The sequence below is a fragment of the Galeopterus variegatus genome, unplaced genomic scaffold (genome assembly GCF_000696425.1).
Source record: "Galeopterus variegatus unplaced genomic scaffold, G_variegatus-3.0.2 Scaffold665, whole genome shotgun sequence".
Classification (NCBI taxonomy): domain Eukaryota; kingdom Metazoa; phylum Chordata; class Mammalia; order Dermoptera; family Cynocephalidae; genus Galeopterus; species Galeopterus variegatus.
The window spans coordinates 402,710-424,943 of NW_007726776.1; the positions used below are offsets into that span (position 1 = coordinate 402,710).

The window sequence follows — 22,234 nt, forward strand, 5'->3', positions numbered from 1 at the left end:
ATAGGAAGAATAAATTCTGGTGCTCTAGGGTAACTATAGCTAATAATAGTGCATTGTATATTTCAAGATAGCCAGAAAAGAGGATCTTGAATGTTATAACCACAAAGTAATGAAAAAATGTTTAGGTGACAAATATGCTAACTATTCTAATTGGATCAAAATACAATACACACATGTATTGAAACAACAACCATACCCCCTAAAAATGTATAATCAAAAAGTTATTATTCTCCTAATAATCTTTCTAAGGGAAATTAAAAGTACTAAGGAAAGAATAACACAACAGAATGAAGTACTTCAAAACCATAAAAATAATGCTCTGATTTGCATCTTCCCCAAATTCGATGATAAGATACAACCAAGAATCCAGACAGCCTTCAAATTTTTTTTTCCACAAAGGCAGTTTTCAAACAGTCTACAGTTTTAAGTACAGTTGACACTGATCTAAGGTACTTGCCCCTGGATCTATGTAAAGCAACATTCTTCAACACAAGCATTAAAAATTCTGTAGCAGAAACTAAGTACTAGTTTATGTTTAAATGTAAGCAAACTATCTCATGCTGCAGTCTGACAACAGCCATTACTCCATATCACTCCCCTCCTCCCTTGCTAATATAAAACTAGTTTTGTGCAGTTATCAGGCATCCAACTACTTAGAGGAGGGGGGCCTCCCCCACCCTAGGGGAGTGACTCATCATTGGTTTAAGCCTATCTAACAGTCTCATTCCCCCTGCCACACGGTTTAAAAAAGCCAAGTGACTGCAATCTTGATCAATAGGACCTGCGGGGAAAACTGGAGGTCTTTCATGACTGTGTCTTGCTAACAGAAAGAGATATACAGGAAGAAACATCCCTTTTCTTCATGAGACATTGTTGAGTCTGCATTCAGCGCAGCCAGAGTACAATCACGAGAGAAGATCCTGAGAATGGCAGAGTATGAAGATGGAAAGTGACAGGGTTTCTCAATAAATATCACTGAGCCACTAAATTAACAAACCCTGGACCTGTCTTCTTTACCTCCCTTCCTCTGGACTTTGTGTTCTGTGAGATGATAACCTCTAAATGCTTAGGCCATTATTATTGGAGTGTTTTGTTATTGGCAGCATGAAGCATCCAGATGTTACAAGCTATGTATCTGTTCCCTCCTTATTAAAGTCTAAATGAGTTTCCAGTTAAATTTCAAACTGAAAACTATAAAGTGCCAATGTCAAGTTCACTATTTCTTTTATCAAAAATGACCTCCCCAAAACAAATCTTACTAACAAAAAAATAAGTATTAAAATTCTCTATCCCAAAGGTCAGAATAAAGCATAGTTTCAAGGAAAATTCAGAGAAAGGATTTTATAGAGCAAATCATGGTAGAAAGACAGAGAGAAAGAAAGACTATTTCCCAAACTTTATTTACACAAAAGTAAGAACACTGTGTCATGAATTCTTCAGGATTAAGGCAGAATCATCTCCTACCTACAGACTAGGTCTCTGCTGTGGAAAGCATCTTAGGATTTTCAGGGTAGTTACGATGGTGGCTGTCTCTAAGGGATAGAGTCTCTACTCACATCAGACAAGTGAGAAGGAGAATCCCCAACAACGGCCCTACAACATTCTGATACTTGTCCTGCAACAACAGAAGCTACATTGTAACATGTTCCAGACCCTTAAGAACAAATACAACACTCATATCTTCAAGAAACAATCAAAGGAACTATTCTGCTGCCAAATCATTAGAGGTTTAAAGAAGCACAGGAACACATAGGAATTAAGATGAGGTTACCAGTGCCAGAAATCTGAAATAGAGATGAGAAACTGGGTTGAAATGGAGAAAAGGAACTATTCTGCTGCCAAATCATTAAAGAGGTTTAAAGAACCACAGGAACACATAGGAATTAAGATGAGGTTACCAGTGCCAGAAATCTGAAATAGAGATGAGAAACTGGGTTGAAATGGAGGTGGTACAATAAAAAGAAGCATGGTTAGAAATTCTGCTGTTCTGAGTCAGGATATCAAATGTAGTCAGGATGTCAAAAGAAGGAAACAAAACCAACAAGAGCTAGAGAGAAAGTGAGTTTGAGCACAGAGTAAGGGAAAAGATAAAGCCAAAAAGGGTTACTAGAGTTTGGGTTCTGTTTTCTCTTCTACCTGGTGCTACTGCAATCCTTTCTGCCTCTTACCCTAGAACACAGCTCTCAGTGTGGTCTCAGGACCAGCAGCTTCAGCATCACCTGGAAACTTGTTAAAAATTCAAATTATCAGGTCCCACCCCAGGCCTACTTAATCAGAAAGGTAAGACAGCCATATGTGGGGCCGGCCCGGTGGCGCACTGGAGAGTGCGCTGCTTGGGAGCGCGGTGGCGCTCCCGCCGAGGGTTCGGATCCCATGTGGAGACTGGTTCCCACTCACTGGCTGAGCGAGGTGCAGGCTCAACACCGAGGGTTGCGATCCCGTTGCCGGTCAGTAAAAAAGACAAAAAGGAAAAAAAAAAAAAAAAGACAGCCATATGTGTTTCAACAAGCCCTCCAACTGTTTTTAATGCTCATTAAAGCTTGAGAACTACTGTCTTCTGCAAGGATCCTAACAATTATAAGCCAGGAGTCACCTTCTCTCAACAGTAACTGCTGTGACCACTCGAAAATACTGAATTCCATAAACACAATGGCTGGACAGAAAATTGAGCTTTCTGAAATCTAAAACATCATTAAATCAAATTCTGGTCTGCCTTCTTTGAGATGTCAAATATGCACTGATCAGGAAGTTTACACTCTTAAATCTCTTAAGTCAGCCAAAGACTTTTAAACTTGAGATAAATGTATACAAGTCAGCTACATTTAAGACCATATTAAAATCAGAATAGTCAAAACTGCAAAAAAAAAAAAAAATGCATTTAGCACTTAGATTTCTAACTTCAACATTTTACCATTTCTCTCTTGAATTATTCGAATGGCTTGAAGCTGCATTTCAATGTTTTTCTGGACCATCATTGCTTTAAAGATAGTAAAATCTGCTGCTGCCAACACGGGTTGCAAAATGGCCTGTGGAAAAAAGTCTGGAGGTTAAATGAAGATTCAAGTTTTAAAACATTCCCACACATTCAAATCATTTCCACAGCAAAATGGTGCACTGATTCAAGAATGCTACACTATTATTTACAATTAGGTGACTCAAAGGGACAGTTCTAAGATTTTATTTTAAAAGCCTTTTTAAAATAGGGTTCTTATGAGGTTGACTCCAAATTCCCATGCCTCCAGGAAGCTACAGTTGACAGTGACACATTTTCCAAATGAGGCAGTGCTGAATGACTCTGAAAAACAACACAGGAATCTGGCTTACTTAGGTGGTAACTTTTTTAAAGTATCTGGATTCTTTTTTAGCCAAAAAAATATCTACTTGGTTTGTATTCTGTCACTTGAAATTTACTGTTTGTTTAATGATTATTCAATAACTACAAAATTATCCCTTAACTAATAAAAGTACCAAATTAAATTAAATGCCAAAAAATTGAGTCTGGAAAATAAGTGTAATGAACTATTAGTAATGTGAGAACTCAATTGTAGTTGTTGTATGTGTCAAAAGTTTCATGGAAGAGGTAAAGTTAGAAATTATGATGTAAAATCATAACTGAGAAGTGTAATAAATTAAGAAAAAAATAAAGGTGTCTACCATAAAGTACCCAAATTAATACTTCCTTAACTATTGAAATTATATAGTCAAGAGCAAACCAATTCCCAAGCTAAGCAATAAGAAGTAAAATAAGATTTGAAATGTGCGAAAATCCAAAAGAAAACACCCAGACCTTATCCATCTTACTAGAATCTTATTTCCAGCTTTACACGATACTAATGGAAAAGCTGACTACACAAAATCATGCTGAGGCAATCAGCAGTGTGCTGCTGTTTACTAGGTAGGCAGCAGCTATAATGTCATAAAGAACACATTGACAAAAACTCCAATAAAGAGCTCTATTAGAAAGAGGAAGGGGCCTTTCCCCCAGCAACCAGGTCACATCCTAGACACCTGTAGCATAACAAAACAAAAGTAAAGTGCAAAAGCATCTCTATGTGACATCTACAAGGAATCAACTGTAGGAAAAAAAGATGAAATGTTTCTTTTCCCTTAAACTCACAAATAGTGTCAGTCCACAAGGCCCGGGGCAGAAAAGGCTTCATCTGTGTTTGACTGAAAGTTACAGCCCAGAGCTCAGTACTGAAAGCAATTGTGGGCAGCCTCTGTGATTGATTAGTGATGTCTGTCAGAGCTCCTTTATGGGATTATGCCACCAGAGAACTTTGTTTAGGGCTTCCTAGACTTCTTATTAGCAGTACCAGGTACTTTATCCTCATCACTAACAAACACTTGAGGGGCATTTATGTTGATGGCAGAGCTTCTATCAGCAAGTCAGAGACTGAATTTATACTTAAAGCTATAACTCCTGGCCTCTCAAAGTGTCATCCTTGACCCCTCTTAATAAATGCAGGGAAGAGGGACTGTTAAAATGCATATTCCTGGGCCGGCCCGGTGGCGCACTCGGTAGTGCGGCGCTTGGGAGCACGGCAGCGCTCCCGCCGAGGGTTCGGGTCCCATATAGAGACCGGTCCGCTCACTGGTTGAGCGCGGTACTGGCGCGACACTGAGGGTTGCAATCCCGTTGCCGGTCGCGGTATGGGCGCGACACTGAGGGTTGCGATCCTGTTACCGGTCACGAAAAAAGACAAAAAAGGAAAAAAAAAATGCATATTCCTGAGCCCTGCCTTAGACATAATCTAAATCTCTGGAGGATGGATGCCCATGTATCTCCCCAGATAATTCTTACAACATTAAAGTTTGAGTACCATTGGTACACTGGGGAAGAAAATAAGCCCTTGATATCAAAAGCCTGCTTCCAACTCTGGATGTAATATTTAGTCCTCAGAGCTTCAGTTTCTTCATCTGTAAAATCAGCATAATAATAATACCAACAACAGTAATAGTATTTATACAGTATTTCTTTGAATCTAAGACTCTATAGATTAGTAAAATAAGCCATTATTTTATGTGCCTCTAGGAAAAAAAAACCTACCAATTAAAATGTAATGCCATCATATGCATGTATTGCAATACACTGTACCCCACAAAAATAAATATAAATTTTTAAAAATCAGGGGAAAAAGTTAACTTTTGATGAAATCTGGGTGATGAAATAAAAAGAGAAATGATTAAATTCTTTAAAAAAAAAAAAAAACTATAACACCATCAATTATATTTTATTTATTTTATTGTATTTTTTGGCAGTTGGCCAGTACACAGATCCAAACCCTTGACCTTGGTGTTTAACACCATCAATTATAAAATACATTCTTAGGGCCAAGCCCGTGGCACACTCGGGTGAGTGCGGCGCTGGGAGCGCAGCAACACTCCCGCCGCGGGTTCGGATCCTATATAGGCATGGCTGGTGCGCTCGCTGGCTGAGTGCGGTGTGGGTGACACCATACCAAGGGTTGCGATCCCCTTACCGGTTAGGAAAAAGACAAAAAATAAATAAATTAATTAAATTAAATTAAATACATTCTTATATCAGATATATTATAATATGAAAAATTTGCATCTTAGAATGAAAGAAATACAGTAACAACTTTCTGACTAGATGTTGGGATTAAATAAGATGAGAAGGCACTTTGTAAACTGAAAAGTACCTATAATGGTAATTGTTCTGGCTCTTTTGATGCTGTTAAGTATCAAAATCGTGTGCTGAACCTAACAACTTTAGAGCAATTGGGTTCTTCTGGGCCAAGAAAATGAATCACCCTTCTCCTAAGAGCTTCTAAGAGGGGTGCAAGAGTTAGTCCAAAAAACTAGCAACAAGTTTAAAAAACAACAACAATCTTAAGAATCCTTCAAATTAACTGAAATGTCAAACTACTTTGAAAGAAGACTATGAGGCAAAATAAAGGTAATATTATGAATTTTTGGTGAAAGAATACTGAAAAAAAATGAATATTCAGTCTTTGCAAATCTCACTTCGAGTTAAAAAGACATTCAAACATGTTCATATTTTAGCCTAGGATTCCTGTATTATTATCTTTGCTTAGAGTTAATCATAACATAGTTTTGAAAGGTACAAGCAATTTCATATATTTGTGCTGTTCCACTGAGAAAATTTGCACATTGGCTCTTTCTGAGAACCCATATCTTGGCAAGTACATTTTCTAGACCACAGCCTTGAATAGTACACTGCACCCAGTAAATACTCACTAAATACTTGCTATTACAAAAGAACTACATATGCTAGCTTGCTTTCTTTTACTCAGGCTTTCTTTTACTCTTACTCTTCAGCATCCTTTAGGAGCACATGTAACAGCAGATTTAAGAGTTCTCTGTACTGTTCAGCAACACACTATTTAATCAAGTAGCACAGATAAATGTTTAAATGGGATCCAACTCTATCTTTACAGCCTTCTCAGTATAGTAATGATCAAGAACCCTGAGAAAAATATATAACTTAGACTTCATTAAAACTAAAAACTCTGTGCATCAAAAGACATTATCACACAATAAAAAGGCAGCCCACAGAATGAAAGAAAATATTTTCAAATCATATGTCTGTTAAGGGATTGATCTCCAGAATATATAAAGAACTCTTACAACTCAGCAACAAAAAAAGCAAACAATCCAATGAAAAAATGGGCAAAGGATTTGAATAGACCTTTCTCTGAAGAAAATATACAAATAGCCAATGAACACATAAAAGATGCTCCAGTCATTACAGAAATGCAAATCAAAAACCAAAATATGATACCACTTCACACCCATTAGGATGGCTATTGCTAAAAGGACAGAAAATAACAGGTGCTGGCAAGATGTGGAGAAACTGGAACCCTTGTACACTGTTGGTGGAAATGTAAAATGGTGCAGCTACTATGGAAAACAGTGTGGCAATTCATCAAAAAATTTTAAATATAATTACCACATGATTCACCAATTCTAATTCTGGGTAAATACCCAAAAGAACTGAAGCAGTGTCCCAAAGTGATATTTGTACACCCATGTTCAATAGCAGCTTTATATACAATAGCTAAAAAGTGGAACAACCCAAGTGTCCATTGACAGATGAATGGATAAACAAAATGAGGTATGTATACAAAATGGATTATTATTCAGCATTAAAAAGGAAAGAAATTCTGGCACTTGCTAAAATATAAATGAATCTTGGGGACATTATGCTAAGTAAAAAAAAAAAAGCCAGTCACAAGAAGACAAATACTGTATTATTCCACTTATATGAGGTACTTAACTTAGTCAAACTCATAGAGACAGCTAGGGACTTGGGCAGCGGAAAATGGGGAGTTATTGTTTAATGGGTATAGAGTATCAGTTTTGCAGGACAATTCTATGGGTGGCCTTGTACTGGGCCAGTTCCCCCTCCTTTCCTGTTTGTAGTTCTCAAGAGTAACTGTATAGTGTGCTATGAATTCAACATCCTGAGATAAACAGGGAGCTGGCTAGAACAGCCGGGGCCCTGTTCCAGTCCCCCATCCCCATCCCCACCCAGGATATCCTTCAACACTTTAGCCCAGTCAGTCATGTAACACCAAGGTATAAAATCCAGGGAAGCTGTCTTTCAGGGTCCTTCATCTGCAGTACAAGTCAAAAACATGTAGTTGAGACTCCATCCACCCCAGATAGCTTTCTAAGTATTAAGGGACTGGCTCAAAATGAATTATAGGCTTCTATTGTCTCATACTACCTATATGTAAATAACAATTCCACTCCATATAACTTGTTGTGTAAGAGTATATTCTGCCTCACCAGATTCAACCAATGCACAGTAAACCTGTGTCACAGTTTTGCAAGACAAAAATTGAGTTCTAGAGATTAGTTGCATGCATGACAAGATTTTAATATATAAAACTACTAAACTGCACACTTAAAAATGATTAAGATAGTAAATTTTATGTGTATTTTACCACAATTAAAAATTTTTCAAAAGGGTGAATTCCATGGCATGCAAATTGTATCTCTTTGGATACCCATACTGGCAAGCCACCAAAAAACAAAACAAAACAAACTATATCTCAGTCCATTTTATGTTGCTATAACAGAATACCTGAAACTGGGTAATTTATAAAGAAGAGAGGTTTATTTGGCTTACGATTCTGGGACAGCCACATCTGCCATGGGCCTCAGGCTGTTTCTACTCATGGTGGAAAAGTGACAGGCAGCTGGCAGGTACAAGCAGATCACATGGAGAGGAAGCGAGAGGGGGGGCAGGAGAGGGGGAGAGAGAGAGAGGGAGAGAGGGAGAGAGAGAGAGGAATAAGGAGCGAGGGAGAGGGAGAGAGAAAGAGGGAGAGAGAGGGAGAGAGAAAGAGAGAGAGAGGAAGAAAGAGAGAGAGAGAGGGAGAGAGAGAGAGAGAGAGAGAGGGAGAAAGAGAGAGAGAGGGAGACAGGGAGAGAGGGGGAGAGAGAAGGAGACAAAGAGAGAGGGAGAGAGAGGGGGAGAGAGAGGAGGTGCCAGGATTCTTTAAACAGTCAGGTCTCATGGGAACTAATAGAGCGAGAACTCAATCACTACCCTCCTCCCCCAGGGAGAGCATCAATCCATTCATGAGGGATCCACCCCCATAACTCAATCAGTTTCCAACACTGCCACATTGGAGATCAAATTTCCACATGAGTTTTGGAGGGGACAACACATCTGAACTCCATCACTCATTAAAGCTGCTTTTAAAAAGCTGAAGTAGCTATATTAATTTCAGATGGAGCAGACATCGGAACAAGAAAAATTATCAGGGATAAGAAGAGGCATTATAATGAAAAAGGAGTTAATTTCCCAGAAAACATAACAATCCTTAATGTGTACCCACCCAACAACAGAGCATCAAAATACGTGAGGCCAAAATAGATAGCACTACAAGGAGAAAAGGATGAATCTACAATTATAGTTGGAGACTTCAACACCCTCTACCAGTAAAGGACAGATTCAGCAGGCAGAAAATCAGTAAGAACACAGTTGAACTAAAAAGCACCTTCTGTCATACACTACTTCACTCAACAACAGGAAAATACACATTCTTCTCAAGCTCACACAGAGCATTCACCAAGACAGACTACATTCTGAGCCATAAAACTCACCTTAACAAATTTAAAAGAAAAGAAATCATACAATCAATGCCTGCTCTCAGACCACAACAGTATTAAACTAGAAGTCAATAACAGAAAGATAGTTGGGGGAGAAAAAAAAGACTTGGAGATTAAATAACACATTCTAAAAAACACAAATTAGAAAATTTTTAAAAATATTTCTAACTAAATGAAAATTTCAGTTTTCAAAATATGTGGGGTGCAGCAAAAGCAGTGCTTAGAGGGAAATTTATAACATTAAATGTATATATTAAAAAAGAAGATTGAAAATCAATAATCTAAGCTTCCACCTTAGGAAACTAGGAAAAAGAAGAGGAAATTAAATCCAAAGTAAGCAGAGGAAATGAAATAATAAAAATTAGACAAGAAATCAATGAAATTGAAAACAGGAAATTAATAGAGAAAAATCAATGAAAACAAAAGCTGATTGTTTAAAAAGATGAATAAAATTGATACATCTCTAATCACGTTAACTAAGAAAAAAAGATTGAAGGCACATATTACTCATAACAGAAATGAAAGAGGAGCTCTTACTACTGATCCCGTGAACACAATAAGAATAAAGAAATACTATGAACAACTGTATGCCCACAAATTTGATAACCAAGATGAAATGGACCAGTTCTTGAAAGACACAATCTGCCAAATCTCACACAAGAAACAGATAATCTGAATTATATCTATTAAAGAAGTTGAATAACTAATAACTTTCTAAAACAGAAAGAACCCAGTCCAGATGGGTTCACTGGTAAATTTGACCAAATACTTAAAGAATAAATTATACCAACTCTCTACAATCTCTTCCAGAAAAGAGAAGCAGAGGGAATACTTCTTAACTTACTCTATGAGGCCAGCATTACCCTAATACCAAAACCTGACAAAGACATTACAAGACAAGAAAATTACAGACCAATATCTCTCATGAACAAATATGCAAAAATCCTCAACAAAGTATTAGCATATTGAATCAAACAATGTATAAAAAGAATTACACACTACAACCAAGTGGGATTTATCCCATGTATGCAAGGCTGGCTCAACATTTGAAAATCAATCAATGTAATAAACACCAACAGACCAGAGAAGAAATATCACATGATCATATCAATAGATGCAGAAAAAGCATTTGACAAAATCCAACACTCATTCATGATTAAAAAAAAAAAAAAAAACTCTCAACAAACTAGGAATAGAGAAGAATTCCCTCAACCTGATAAAGAACATCTATTTAAAAAACTTACATCTAACATCATACTTAACAGTAAGAAACTAGATGCATTCCTACTAAGATTAGGAGCAAGGAAAGGATACACCCATTCAACATACTGGAAGTTGCAGCTAATGTTATTAGACAAGAGGAGGAAATAAAAGGTATATATACAGACTGGGAAGGAATAAATAAAACTGGTTTTGTTCACAGATGACATGTCTGTCTGTAGATAATCAAGGAAAAAATCAATTAAAAACTTCTGGAACTAACAAGCAGTTATAGCAAGGATACACAATACAAGGTTACTATATGAAAGTTAATTGCTTTCTGTATTAGTCCGTTTCCATGGCTTATAACAGAATATCTGAAACTGGGTAATTTATACATATTTCTTACAGTTTGGAGGCTGGAAAGTCCAAAGTCCAGGCAACACATCTGGTGAGGACCTTCTTAGTGGGAACTCTCTACAGGGTCCCCTGATGACCAGGGTATCACATGGCGAGAATGCACTGAACAAGAGAGAGCTAACCTCCTCACTTGCTCTCCTTTTAAAGCCATCAGAACCACACCCATTAACACCCTTTAAACCATCAATGGATTAATCCATTCAGGAGGATACAGTCCGGGCCGGCCCGGTAGCGCACTGCTACAGTGCGCCGCTTGGGAGCACAGCGGCGCTCCCGCCGAGGGTTCGGATCCCACATACAGACCGGTGGCTCACTGGCTGAGCGTGGTGTGGGCGCAACACTGAGGGTTGCGATCCCGTTGCCGGTCCCGGTCCAGTACGGGCGCGACACTGAGGGTTGCGATCCGTTGCCGGTCACAAAAAAAGACAAAAAAAAAAGGAGGATACAGTCCTCACAATCTAATCACCTCCTAAAGGCCCCACCTTTCAATTACCATAATAATATCTCCCACTCTCTTAACATTGTTACAGGGTGGATTAAGTTTCCAATACATGAACTTTTGGGGGACACATTTGACCCATAGCACTTTCCAAATACCAGCAATGAACAATCGGAATTTGAAATTGAAAACATAATATTGGAGAAGAACGAGGTCAAAGAACTGACACTATCTGACTTTAAAACTTACTATAAAGTTACAATAATCAGGACAGTGTGATATTGGTGATATAGTAGACAAATAGATCAATGGAACAGAATGGAGCCCCAAAATAGACCCACACAATCATAATAAACTGATCTTTGACAAAGGAACAAAGGTAATTCAAAAAGAACAGTCTTTTCAGCAAATGGTGCTGGAACAACAGGGCATCCACATACTTAAAAAATCTATTTCAGGTAGATGATAGCGAAAAAAATAATAAATGAATGAATCTAAACACTAACCTTACACCTCTCCCAAAAATTATCTCAAAATAGATTACAAACTTAAATGTAAAACACAAAATTATAAAACTTCTAGTAGGTAACAGGAGAAAATCTAGATAAACTTGGGTTTAACAATGACTCCTTAGGTAAAACACCAAAAGCATAATACATGACAGAAAAAATTGATAAATCAGACTTTATCAATAAAAAAACTCTGTTCTGTGAAAGACACTGTTAAGAGAGTGAAAAGACAAGCCACAGAAGAAAAATTTTGCAGAATATTTGCAAAACACTTATCTGATGAAGGACTTGTATCCTTAAAACTCAACAATTAGAAAACAAACAACTCAGTTTAAAAAAGTAACATCAAGAAACCACAACACACCTTACTAGAATGGCTAAAATCCAAAAAAGCAACAATACTCAGAGTTGACGAGGATGTGGAGAACAGGAACTCCCAGTCATTGCTGATAGGAATGCAAAATGGTTCTGACATTTTAGAACACAGTTTGACAGTTTCTGGAAAAAAAACTAACCTTAAATACAGCCATCCCACTCCTTGGTATTTACCCAAATAAATTGAAAACTTTATGTCCACACAAAAAGCCTGCACATGAATATTTATAGCAGCTTTACTCACAACTGCCAAAGACTGGAAACAACCAAAATGTCCTTCAAAAGGTGAACAGATAAACAAATTGTGACACATCCATACAATGGTCTATTATTCAATGACAAAAAGAAATGAGCTATCAAGCCACAAAAAACACGGAACCTTAAATGTATGTTGATTAGTGAAAGAAGCCAGTCCAAAAAGGCTGTGTACTGTATGCTTCCACTTATATGACATTCTGGAGAAGGCAAAATTATGGAGAGAGTAAAAAGACCAACAGTTGCCAGGGGTTTGCGGCAAGACCAGGAGGGATAAATATGTGGAGGAAAGGGGATTTTGTGGCCAGTGAAACTATTTTCTATTATACTGTCATGGTGGATACAGGACATTATGTATTTGGCAAAACCCATAGGACTGTACAACACAAAGAGTGAATCCTAATGTATGCTATGGAATTTGGTTAATAATAATACTAGTTCATCAGTTGTAATAAACATACCACATAAATGCGAGATGTTAATAAGTGAAACTGTACTATCTGCTCGATTTTCTGTAAACCTAAAACTGCTCTAAAATGTAAAGTCCATTAACTTTTAAAAATCTTGCTAACATCCAAACAAAATATTGTTTTCTTGTTTTGTTTTGTTTTGTTTTTTGTCCTTTTTGAGACCAGCCGCACCGCGCTCAGCCAGTGAGCGCTGTGAGCGCACCGGTCATCCCTATATAGGTTCCGAACCCGCGGCAGGAGCGCTGCTGTGCTCCCAGCACCACACTCTCCCGAGTGCACCACGGGCTCGGCCCAAACAAAATATTGTTAACTATCCTGAGTGTATTTTTAGAAACTGAATGATAACTCCACATATGTAATCTTTTCAACAGTGCAAGTTACTGAGAAAAACACAACTTCCCCATATTTCTATTATTATAAAACAATGTTTCTAACAGTGTTCATTCCTATCTCATAAAAGTTAAAGCAAATCAAGTAAAAAACAAAAACAAAAAATGCCTTTTCTCTCTTCCCATATGGAAGTCCTTGGCTTTTGCCATATCATGAAATTAATGATAAGTTTTATCTTCACTAATAAATCACAGGCAATGAAGGAAGTCACTTTTGTCTATTTCAAATGGAAAATACCACAAAATTCCAAAGTTCAACTGAAGGCAATTGAAATAATTAATATCTCAATATTTATTATATTATCATATTTTTCTGAACAGTTTGGAAGGATATCCTAATTCATGGGTATTTTTTTTAGAAACCACACATATTTAACAGAAAAACATACTCTTAAAAAGATTTTTTTTTTTTTTACTAGAGCTCTTCACTGGATACATTCCTTGCCACTCTTGCTGGCTTTAATACACAAAGAGTATGCCAGGACCTAGGGGCTAATGATGAACCAAACCAGGTGAAAAGAATTTTGCAAGTCTGCCTTAAGAGTACAATTTAGGGCCGGCCCGGTGGCACACTGCTACAGTGCGCCGCTTGGGAGCGCAGTGGCGCTCCCGCCGAGGGTTCGGATCCCACATACAGACCGGTTCCCGCTCACTGGCTGAGCGAGGTGTGGGAGCAACACCGAGGGTTGCGATCCCGTTGCCAGTTCTGGTCCGGTATGGGCGCGACACTGAGGGTTGCGATCCATTGCCAGACACGAAAAAAGACAAAAAGGAAAAAAAAAAAGAGTACAATTTAATGGGAGCTTGCAGGTGGTTTAGAAAATCAAAAGCAAACAAAACAAAACAAAAATCCAGGGCAAGCAGTTGGTTTCTTGAGTTCATTCTTAAGCACCCCATATTGGCACACTGGAATCAACATTCTGATCTTCACCTATAAAGAGCAGACTGCTGCAAAGCAATAGAGTGATTCAAGCTGATTTTCTGATAAGGTGACGGTCTTGTGCTGATTCAACGTTGCTGCTATTCAGTATCTGGTGACTAAGGAGTTTACTCCAGCAGAGAATAATGCTAACTAGTCCACATGGGGATTGAACACATGACCCTGGCCTAATTAGCACACTGCTAATCAACCACCAAAATAGCTACCATTCCATTTATTTATAGACCACCTGATATATGCCAGGCATTGGGCTAAATGTTTCTTGTACAGTATCTCTTAAACTTCACAAAAAGCTCTCAAAGTAGATACTATACCTATTTTAGGATGTGGAAACTACAAATCAGAATGGTTAAGAAAGTAAAACTGTAAAAACAGCTCTGGTCTGAGGGCTTACAGCTGGTGAATGAAAGATCCAGGGCTCAAATGCCAATTTGTCTGTCTCGAAAGGCTTGCTTCCTTGTATATAAGACTCTACTACCAATCAACTCTAAATAAATAAAAAAGTGTACGGTAGAATAAAAGAGAAAGATGTGTTGATTTTGATCTGAAAACAGTATTTTAAAACTCTGAAAATCTACTTTACAAATAATTTAAAGTTATCCTGATAATACAAACAAAAGACAGTTGTGTCTACCATTACTGTGAACATCTTTATTCACAAAGTACTTCAGACCCATTCACAACTTAAGAAGTTGACCAATTTTTACTAAAGCAGAAAAGTATTCCTGAAAAAGAAGGAAAATAAGAACACATACTAATGTCTTAAAAGAAATTTAAATACTACATTGTAGTTAATAATTATCAATCAAATTCTTCCTATTCAACTAAAAAAAAGAAAATAATGCCTGCTGTTATCTGTTAGACTAAAACTATGGTACATATAAAATAAAAACTATTGGTGAACTGGAAAACAACTTGTGATTTATAGAATTATTAAATAATAAAATAATATGTTTTTAAAATTAGTGTGGGCATGCCAATAACATTTAGATTTTTTTTTAAATGTCATGTTATATTAAACATTTTCTATGTCTAGAATTAGACATGATCATTAAATGTGAAGATGTGCAAAAGAGAACTGTATCAGGAAGTGCTGGATTAAATATGAGGCAAAGCAACCTCTTCTAGACCACAAGAAAAGATCACTTAAGTTAAACATTTATTGAGAACCACCTACTAGGAATTAAGTTCTCATCTCTGTGCTAGTTGCTGGGAATGCAAAGATACTAAAATCAGCTCAGAAAACTTACAATACAGTAGGATAAACAGATTTGTAGGAAGCTATAATTCAAGGCAGACAACCAAAAACTACCAATGTAAAAGTGCCTAGTGAAGTAGGACAAGTTCTGGTCCAACTAGAGGGAGCAGAAAAGCTGCCATAAGAAGTAGCAGTTCAGCCAGGCCCTGATAATGAGAAGGATTTCTCTGGGCTAAGGAAGGAATGGTGGAGTGGGCTGGGGAGGGGGCCATACATTCCAGATTAAGGGACGGCATAAGCAAAGTGGCCAGGAATAATAGTAGTACTTAATGTGTTAGAGAACTACAGCAGGAAATCAAGGAATTACAGTTTACTTGGTAGAAGACGGAAAGCCAAAGCCAAGTTTTTGAAAAAAAGGTTACTTGGGTAGTAGCAACATATCCCTATCCTCGACCTCTGAGCAAGGGCTCTCAGTTGAATTGCCTGGACTGGTATACTGGCTCTACTACTTATATAGCTGTGGACTTTGGACTAGTTGCTTAATATCTCTTTACTTTAGTCTCCTAGTTTCTTAATGGAAGTTTAATAGTACAAATTTCTTAAGAAGTGTCTGAAGAAATAAGTGAGATAATATATACCAAGTGCCTAAAACACCAACTAGCACAAGCTTTCAATAAACATCAGTTATAAATACCCATATTACCTACCTGAGCCGAGCACTGCAGAACTGAGACAATAAAAGTAGTTCCAAGAGAAAGAAGTCCCAGGAACTACAGACTGTGGATCTGCTAAGATTAAAAAAGGGGCAACTGCAAAATTATCAGAGATCTATATACATAAAACAGTAGTTTGGATAAACCCTATAATCTTCTTATAGTTCTGAGTTTAGAAAGTTCATTTTTAATTGCATCAGTTCATTAATGTCTCAAATGATCATTTCTCAAGGCCGTTCTAAAAAAGAACTCATATGGGATAAATTACCTTTTCACCTCTCACAATGTCTAAAATATTATAATTTGACAATCACACATACCAAATTTAAGTGAAACCCTAGGCATTTTTGTTAAACTGTATGCCAGCAAAATAACACAAAAGCAAACACCTGTGATGTATGGGTCTTTGCAAGAGGAGAAGTGCATGCTTCTTGAAATTGATCTTCACTAATTCCAATTTCTTTGAGGTAACTTTCTAACAGCTTTTCAACCTAAAGAGAGAAAGTTTAACTTTTAAAATTTACATAGAAAAAATTCTAATTGAAGTTTGTATATTGAGTAGAAAAGTATAATCAAGTGCTTTTTTCAAATATTAATCTATGTAATATTATGTTACATGGCAACGATATTGTGTTTTACCAAAAACAAATGACAAAAAGTTAATTTTTTTGCAGAGAATCACATGAAATTTTATTTCCTCTACTAGAAATAATTGAACTCAGGATTATGAAGTTCAATGTGGCACAATTCTTCTGCTTCCCAGGAGCATTTTAAAAAATCACGAGACAGGGCCGGCCCGGTGGCGCACTGCTACAGTGCGCCGCTTGGGAGCGCGGTGGCGCTCCCGCCAAGGGTTCGGATCCCACATACAGACCGGTTCCCGCTCACTGGCTGAGCAAGTTGCGGGCGCAGCACTGAGGGTTGCGATCCCGTTGCCGGTCCCGGTCTGGTACGGGCGCGATACTGAGGGTTGCGATCCGTTGCCGGACACGAAAAAAGACAAAAAGGAAAAAATAAATAAATAAATAAATAATAAAAAATCACGAGACAACCATGATTAAATAAATAACACTTCCCTGAATGCATTAGCAGAGTAACAATAAAATTTAAAGACTACTTGCAAGATCCCATAAACAGCTGTCATAAAACCAGTCCATAGATCTAAAGTAGAAGAGATAAGAAGTCATAAGAATGAGAAGCTCACAGAACCCACAGTGCCTGACGTAACTGGTAGTATTATTAGGGCAGACTGGATTTTTGTAAAATTATAGAATTTTAATAAAAAAGTCCATTTTTCAAATTTAGAAAAGCTACAAGTAATATTCCTAATTACCTTTAAATTACCTTTAAAAATCAGTGGAAAAAATAATACTCACTAGTTCTTTGTATTCCTGATGAATCTCTGTATAGGTCAATTTGCTTTCTTCTTCATCATCAAAAACTAGATTTAAAAGAAAAATACTGCACAGCATGAAAAAACAAATCATTTCATTAATGCAAATATAAAAATCTACTCCTTACAAACAGAACTATCATTATTATAACCTAACTCTTCAGCTTTGAATTCTTGGGGTTTTTTCCTTAAAATATATATATAAATAAATATATATAGTGTTAATCATAAACAAGTTTTTTCTCCTACTTAAGAAAATATTTAAGACAAATACTATCTCATGTTTAAGACAAACACTAATTTGCCACTTTTAAATCATTAATATAAGGCAACAATTTCTTTGTAAACTTTGAATATTATTGTTAATAGTTTTTAAACATTAAATTGTTTTACAGAAGACTCCAGATTATTTTAATGTCCTGGAACTTTGCTGTTGCAAATTTTATTGAAAGTGACTAGGCCATTTTTGTTATTATGGAGCATCAATGAACTTAAAATAAATAAAACCCAAATAAACATCTACTGAAATGATCAAACATGTGAAACAATGTAGATTAGAAAGACATATAATCCCTCAATAAACTGCAATCTAATTAGGGAAACAGGACAAACTCATGAATTGTAAACAATAGTTTTTTTATTTTTCCAGAATGATCTTTTTTAAAAAAATTTATTTATTATTATTTTTTTACATTCTAAGATATTCTTGCAAAGCAGTTGAGAGGTGGAGAGGTGAAAGGGGGGACGGATAGGGTGGGAGAAGGTGGGGGAAGTAGGGGGCATAGTCGAGGCCCATGGCACCCCCCTCATTCCAACAGGGGAGACCAGGGGGCTTCTGGTGGCAGCTTGGTCGTCACTGGGCTGGATGCGGACATCAGGGGCATATGGCTGAAGCCATCAACCCCTCAATGTCCCAGCTTGGGAGCCTGAGGCACTTCCAGTGGCAGCTCAGGGGTCGTCACTGGGCTGGGTGTGGACATCAAGGTGTCATGGCTGAGATCCTCAGTCCCCCACTGCCTCAGTTAGAGAGCCTGAGGTGTTTCCAACAGTGGTTTGGTGGTTGTTGCTGGGCTGGGTGGGGATGTCAGGGGTGTGTGGCTAAGGCCCTCAGCCCCCCACTGCCTCCGCTCAGGAGCCTGGGGTGCTTCCTGTGGCAGCTCAGTGGTCATCCCTGGGCTGGGTGCAGACAGCAGGGGAGCGTAACTGAGGCCTTCAGACTCCCACTGCCCCAGCTCGGGAGCCTGAGGTGCTTCCAGCAGCAGCTTGGTGGTTGTCACTGGGCTGGTTGTGGTCGTTGGGGGTGTGTGGCTGAGGCCCACAGCCCTCTCCCCTACATGGGGCTTCCAGTCCTTCTAAGTTTTATAAGTGTTCTTTGGTGGTGTTAGGCCTTTACTGTTTAATATCAAAACTTTGATCTGTGGGTATTTTGTTTTTTCTTTCAGTTCTCTGTTGGTTTATTCACTGTTCCAGGCACTTAAACTCTGCACTGAAATTAATCTGTTGTCCTTTGGGACAATAAATGGCAGAACTTCCTAAGGGAAAATCAGCACTTGAGCCCTGTAGTTGAGCTAAATTGCTGTTTTGCTGCTGATTCTCTGGGGGAGGCTTCTTGTGCAGCTCAGGTTTTAACTGTTGACCTTGTATGTACTTCAGGGTCTTGTAAGTTCTGGTACACCTGGGTTGTGTGGAAATTCTGGTCTGGGCCTGTATCTTTTCAGCAAACTGCACCCCCTGCAGTTCTATATTCCTGACCAGCCTCTACTGAGTGGTCCTTTGTTGACTGGAGGGCAGATCCATGCTATACTCCAATGTTCCCCCAGTGGGCCCATCTCCCCCACCAAATGTGGAGCCAGGGGGAAGTCAAACCCAGCCATGACTAGGCAAGCTGCCATCACCACCCCAAGACCCCGCCAGGACCCTGAAATGTTGAGCTGGGGGAAGCCAAACCCAGCTGCAACTAGGTAAAGAGCACACCAAAAATACCATTTTCAAAAGAGTAGCCCTCCATAGTCACTACAACTGCCATGGCTACCACAAAAGCGGCTAGTCTCTATAGCAGCAGTCACCTCCACTGTGCAGATGGCACACCAGGTTCTCAACTTCATTGACATAAGGAGAGGCATAGCAGAGACCAAAAAAAAAAAAATGAGGTCATCTCTCTCCACAAAGCACACTCCGGAGTAATAGAAGCAGCATCTGATTTATGATAATAGGAGAGGCCTTAATCACACCTGTCTCAGTACTGCACAGATCATCTAGGCAACAAAGCAACAGAGGAACAGTTAATCTATCAGATAGAGAGAACAAATCTATGGTTACTAGAGGGGGGAAGTGGAGAGGAAAGGGAGGCAGGGAAAAGTGGAAGAAGGGAGGGGGAGGAGGAAAGGGGAAAGATTGGATAAGGGGCATAAAGAATAAATATGACTAACAATGAAAATTAAAAATTAAAAAGAAAAAATTAAATAGAATAAATTCTATTAAAATACAAATAAATAAATAAATAGATAGATAGATAGATAGATAAAAATAAAATCTGCTATCCTAAAAAGAAATAAGAAATTAAAAAATAATATATTACCTGAGATAGATGCAATATAAACAGTTACTTAAAGTGTCACCAGCACGTTATTTATATTTCTCCTGGCATCTGCTCTACCTAACACCGCACATACATGCAGCGTAGCAGGTATTGAAGCTGTTTTCAGTGAATTCTGAAAACAAATCACTATAGTACATGATTATAAGCCTGAGGATTACTGCTTCTCTGTAAAATTACACAATCAGGGATGTCATTACTGAGATGCTGCCACTTTTGACATTTGGGAATAAAAAGATGAACAATGCTTTAAATTTTTTCCATTTCAGTATTTAGTCTCAGTGAGGTAAATAATATCAAAAAATGACATAATTTCTTCTTTCTTCTTAAAGAGGTCAGAATTCCACATGCCTTATCAGTCTCATAATAGCATTATAAATTCTTAAAAGGAGTACACATAAGTTACTTTGTTTTTGAACTTTCTAAAAAAATAACTGTAAAAATAACACTTAGTAACTACCACTTGAATTTTCATTGTGGCAATGAGAACGTAATGAAAAGATGCAGTGGTCAAACTAAATTTCATCTTTACCAGATTCATAGGACCTTAGGATTGAAAGAAATCTCAAAAGCTTATCAAGGATAACCAACCATGTGATACTTGAATCCCCTTTAACATCTCCATTAAGTCACTATCAGATCCATTCAAACACTTCTAGTGCCTGGAGAACTCATTACCTTTTTGACACAAGCTAACTCATCTTGGATACATTCTGCATGAAGCACTTCCTTCACTGAAATTTGTTTCCCTGAACCCTGTACCCACTGACCCTAGCTCCATCCCACTAAACATCACAAAACAAGTCTAAAGCCCTCCAACATAAAACAGACTTTCAAATGACTGATGGATATTACTACCCTCAAAGTCTTGACCGGCTAAACAACCACAATAACGGTTGTACACTCATTCGTGTGACATGATTTCTAGTTCTTTTTCCGTGAATGGGCTCCAATCTGTCCCCAAGAATTAAATACAGAACTCCAAGCGTGAAGTAATCAGAACCCGAAGGTGCTGTCCTTCACAAGCAATATTATGCCACGTATGTATGCCTCATTTGATAGAAGGTACCCACCGCCCCCATTTCTGAGAGCCACAGAACTCGGCAGGGGAACACAGGCCACCGAAATCACCGGCTCTGGGCATGCTGGAGTCATCACATGCTCTCCTTTGCAGTCTACTGTTGGTCTGGGGTGAATCATTTCTCAATTCCTAAAATGACTACATGGAGCGAAATGCTAGGGATGAGAAGGAACCCAGAGGCAAACTGCCGCTTCTCCTCCCAAGTCACTGGGAAAGATGAAGAAGCCCACCAAACAATCCACCTGCCCAGGGCAGAAACGTGCATGATAGGGTTAAAGACCGAAAACAAAACTGAGGTCTAACGTTTCTCGGACTTGCCCGTGGGCCCGAGGGAACGGGAGTCTCGGTCCCCATTTTCAAGTCTGCGAAGGAAATCACCGGCGGAGTGAAAGCAACTCCTCCTAAGTAACTAGCTCTACACCCGGCCGACAGAGGTGGAGGAGGAGGGAGACGAGAGACGGTTTGTGGCGACCAGCTCCCTGCAGACTACTGGCATGAGAGCGGCGAGAGATAACTGTCAGTTCGGACGCCGTTTTTTACCTTCACATTTGTGCTCCACAAAGTCCAAGATAGGGGTGGTCCAGTCCGGGCCTCGCAGAAACCCCGCGATGGTCTCCACCACCCACTCCACCTCGTCCTCTTCTTCCGCAGCCATCCCGCTCCTAGGCCAGACCTCGGGAACCTGCTAAGGCCTTTCGGCCACAGGGAGCCAAGAGGGAGTGAAGGAGGAATTGTCCCCGCACTCGCCCTGCCACTTGGAAGAAAGCTACGAACCAGTTAACGCAAAATGGTCGCTATGGCAACATGCTTAGCCGCCCCAGACTGCGGCCCGGAAGTGAAGCCAGCTCCCCTGGAGCCTGCGCAGCGCAGAAGGGGGAGGGGACTTTGAAGAACGTTTCCGATTGGCTGGAAAAGAACAGTAGCGGATCAAAAAATAGCCCTCCGCCCATTGGCCCGGAGTTGCTAAGGCTGAGAGTACAAGTGTAGGTATTGGCTAGAGATGCTAGAAGGCATCTGGGACTGCCCTCTTGCGAGAAGTGCGTGGAAGCCTCGGTTTCGGAGTGGCGCAGTGTGGTCCTCCAGTGCCCCGGCCTCTGACTGACAGGGCTTCGAAGTCTTCAGTTCACCGTTCTATCCTCAGCACCAAC

General features: G+C 38.8%; 1 protein-coding gene across 1 annotated transcript in view; it reads right to left on the bottom strand.

Annotated features, from left to right (window-relative positions):
* Positions 1–21,937, bottom strand: part of CCDC104 (coiled-coil domain containing 104) — a 39,297-nt gene extending 17,360 nt beyond the window's left edge. Inside the window, exons 1-4 of the mRNA XM_008571196.1 lie at positions 21,627–21,937; positions 17,393–17,457; positions 16,406–16,507; positions 2,912–3,026 (exon numbers count right to left, since the gene is read on the bottom strand). Coding sequence (XP_008569418.1) covers positions 2,912–3,026; positions 16,406–16,507; positions 17,393–17,457; positions 21,627–21,741 — 397 coding nt within the window. The 5' untranslated portion in view covers positions 21,742–21,937. The remainder of the gene's footprint in view (positions 1–2,911; positions 3,027–16,405; positions 16,508–17,392; positions 17,458–21,626) is intronic.
* Positions 21,938–22,234: the final 297 nt, after the last annotated feature.